Raw genomic sequence first — 3,928 nt, forward strand, 5'->3', positions numbered from 1 at the left:
GTTGACCTTGGCAGTCTCAGGCAGATCTGTGATTTGATAGATCAAAAACTTAGAGAAATCAAAAGTTACTTCCAAAAAAAACTTTATGGGAGTGTATTAGAGATACTTGGAATAAACTCCAAAAGGAAACTTTGATTAAATATGTTGCAACAATACCTGAAAGACTGTCTGCAGTTATTAAAGCAAAACATTTTGCTAAATTCAGGCACTTCCACTGAGTTTCTTTTGTATTAAATATGAAGATTATTAAAGTTTTGATGTCTCACTTGTGATTTACCTCCCACTGTTCTTTGAAAGTAGCCTGAAATCTTATTTTTGACTTCGTCCTAACACTTTTGTACAATACTGTAGATTAGTTTTGTTTATAAAAAATTAAAATTTTGAATGGTATAATTTTACAGCTGTAACAGATCTCTGTTTGATCGTTCGATCTACTCAGTATCGATCATTGGAGGGTCTAGAGAAGGAAATGCAGCTTTATTAAAAGTAAGTTAACTGCTTCTAGAATAATATATTAATTTCTTTTGAAGCATTTACATATATTTTCCTGAATGTTACTTGTACAGTTAGTTTAAAATGTTTCATTGTTTTTAATGAAGAACCACAAAATCCTTTTTTTTCTTTCTAATTTGGTGTTTTAAGAATAAGTTTACATGCAATATCTTTTTTTGTGAGATATGAGTATGTTACCAGTGATTACAATACCAATGGTGGGAATAAAAAAAAAAAGTTGTAAAAGATGTTCATATAATTTGTAATCTCTAAAATGAAGGATAAAATTGTTTGAAAAATAGGATTTACTACATGACTAATTTTCTTTTGCCAGTTATAAAGGTAGATTACATCTTAGTGTTAAACAGGTTTGATTGGTTGAAGTGATAAGTGGAAATTTAACAGTTTAAATTCTTTTTATGTGTTGTATGCTCTTTATGCAAACTAATAGTAACTTTCTAGAACTTAAAAAAGTATAACTTTCTACATTATTTTCTATGAGTTATTATATTGCTTTTATCTCCACATAGGATTCTGCCTATGAACTTCCACCACAGGCAGATGATATTAAAGTTATTGATGCCCTTTCTGCTGGTGTTTCTTTGGGTACCTTAAATGTTCTCTGTAGTGGAAAAAATTCATTACATAGTGATATGGAACACTTCAAGGTGGGTATTATTTTAGTTATTAATTTTTTTTTAAGTTTTCATTCTTAATAGCTAAAAAAATTACTGTATGACTGATTATCTAAATTATTTGGTTTGCATTACAGCATTAAAAAGCAAAATATTATTGGTTAAAATCCAAAACTTTTTGATATTATATATACTTATGTACATTTAAATGACTTTCCAGAACCAAAAATAACGAGCTACATCATCTCATAAAAGTATTATCTAATTTTGTACAAAAAAAACAACAAAAAATATAGTTTTGTACTCAACAGAATATTCAACTATTCTAAATGAGTCCCACCGACTGTACTTGATTTAAAGAAAGTAAGAACATTTTGGGTGTAATAAAAAATATGTATCTAGTACTAAAGCAGATAAATATGATTGTAACTAAAATGATTAAACAGATTAGAAAAAAAGAAAGCTTCTCTTATAAAGAATAGCTTTTTGTAAAATATCTTTTCTTTCATAAAGTTTCCGAAGATGGATTTTGAATTAAAAATACAGTTAAAGTGGATAGAAATCTTTTTTTTTATTATTAAAAAGAGAGTTCAAAGTGTTGACTAGACACGTGTCTATCTTCATGTGGGATCCTCTCTAATATTATATTGAGTTTTAAAATCTTCATATATATAAATTCTTATTGTTTTCCCACAGATCTTGATTAAACCTGTAGCTTTGTTTGATATTGATTTCTGTATCTTTTGTTTTTTCAGGCAGAGAAAGTATACCCAAATATTGTTGTAGCCTTGAGACATGGGCATTGTAAAATGGCTGGTCAGTTAATACAGGAATGTATAGAGCAAGCTGGTCATGGTTTCAGTAGCCTCCATAGGGATGTAAGTAACAATTAAGGTGTTGTTCTGATTAACCCTCTCGCTATGAGCAGGTCAAAGTGCAGTTGTCATGACTTTTTAACAGTTGCATTCAAAATTTAATTAAACTACTTTATTATCACGGTATAGGAGTAAACTTGGCATCGAAATGTAGTTAATAAAACAAATTTTAATATATAAGTTTTATGTTCTTAATTTTATAAGAAAATATTTTTAAAAATCCTCAATCTCCCTTAGTATGAGAATAGTGATATTTGCTGGCTAGATTTTTTCCTCTTCTCTAATTTATTTACCACCCCAATGAAAAGTATGGAATTTATTGTAAATTATTTACTGTAATATAGTTATTACTCAGGCAAAGCATCATTTTTCATAGCTTTCAAACATATTTGGTTATGGAGCAATGAACTAGAAAATCAGACACTTGCCATGTCCACCTGTCACATTCTCTCATTCACAAATTGAAAATATTTTTCAGTGATGTTTTATACTATATTATTTATAACCAATGGAAATTCAAAGTTTTAACCTATAAAATCATGTATTATATTACGTTGTTTTCTATACGATCTCAACTGAATTTTTACCAGCTTTTATTGCATGGTTAGAAAGCCAGAAAAATTAATATAGTCTGCTTTTCACATGTTATGATTCTGTATTCTTAGTTGCATTATTTAATTAAATAAATTGTTTAGTATAGTAGTACCATTAGTATAAAAAAAGTAGGGTTAAGTTTCATTGACTATCGACAGCGAAAAAAAAGAAAAAAGAAAAAAGACCCAGTTAACTCTCATTATGGGGTTGGCCAATTTGACCAAGTCACATGACATTTTGTATTCATTTAAAGTCTTTATAGATGTAATACTTATAACTCTCAATATATTGGGTATATCGTCACGAAAATTGGCAGTCTTTCAGTTAATATTACAAGTCTTTCACATACAAAAAGTCACATTTCATAGTGAAGTATTTTCAATAAATGTATTTCAAACGTTTTTTTTTTTGGTTGTGTGTGTGTGTGTGTGTGTGCAGTAAAACGTTATAGTTTATCTGTTATTTTTTCTACCCTATCTCAAAACTGGATAGGTCAAATCGACTGACCTTGTAACCACCAAAAAAAATAATTGAAATAAACCTATATTAACCTTTTTTTTCTTTCTGGAATGACTTCAAATTGTAAAATGAAACTACATTCGTTTATCCTGAGTAGCTGTAAGGTCATAACATTATACATCTATTTATAATAAATTTTATTGTTTTATTGCCCTTTGAACCATGTCTAACCACTAACCATGCCATTATAAGTCGTAAATCACTTGGGAAACGTGCAGCTCACATTACACTATCGAATTACATTGCCCACGAGCTGCTCCCATACTTATTTTACCTAATCTAGTCTTAAATAACTTAAAAAGATCTGTATTTTTAGATTTTAGTTACTTTTACAATAATAAATAAAGAATAAATATGAAAAACAAGAAGTAAAGTACTTACCCAATCTTCTTTTTCTTGCCGTTGATGTTCGAGGACAGTTAAGCCTGATTTTTATAGTATATTATAGTGATGCACTTAATTTTAATTTAATTAAATAATGTGCCAAAGAATATATACTAATAACATTCAAAAATCTATCACACGGGTGACACTAATGGAAATTCAAGATTTTTAAACACATTTCCTCGTAGAATAAAGAACTTAAAACTTGTATACTATTAAAATAGTGATTATTAGCTAAGATTTTATGCTATTCTAATTGGTATAACATAAACAAAAAGTAGTTTAATAAAATTTTGAATGTAAAACACTTAAACCATGTGTCATGCACAGTAAAGGGTACCCGGGGCAATAAGGTTAAGTACTATATTTCTTGTTTTCCTGTGTATTCTTTATTTATTTATATAAAAATAACTAAAATATAAAATTGGC

The 3,928-nt window shown here is 28.3% G+C and overlaps 1 protein-coding gene across 5 annotated transcripts in view; it reads left to right on the forward strand.

Moving 5' to 3' along the window:
- LOC106457476 (tankyrase-like protein) overlaps positions 1-3,928 on the forward strand; it is a 167,279-nt gene that overhangs the window by 78,581 nt on the left and 84,770 nt on the right. For all 5 annotated transcript variants that reach the window (XM_022383427.1, XM_022383428.1, XM_022383425.1 and 2 more), the window contains 3 exons: positions 402-486; positions 1,023-1,160; positions 1,883-2,005. In XM_022383427.1, coding sequence (XP_022239135.1) covers positions 402-486; positions 1,023-1,160; positions 1,883-2,005 — 346 coding nt within the window. The remainder of the gene's footprint in view (positions 1-401; positions 487-1,022; positions 1,161-1,882; positions 2,006-3,928) is intronic.

The sequence above is a fragment of the Limulus polyphemus genome, unplaced genomic scaffold, assembly GCF_000517525.1.
Source record: "Limulus polyphemus unplaced genomic scaffold, Limulus_polyphemus-2.1.2 Scaffold336, whole genome shotgun sequence".
NCBI classification, from domain to species: Eukaryota; Metazoa; Arthropoda; class Merostomata; order Xiphosura; family Limulidae; genus Limulus; species Limulus polyphemus.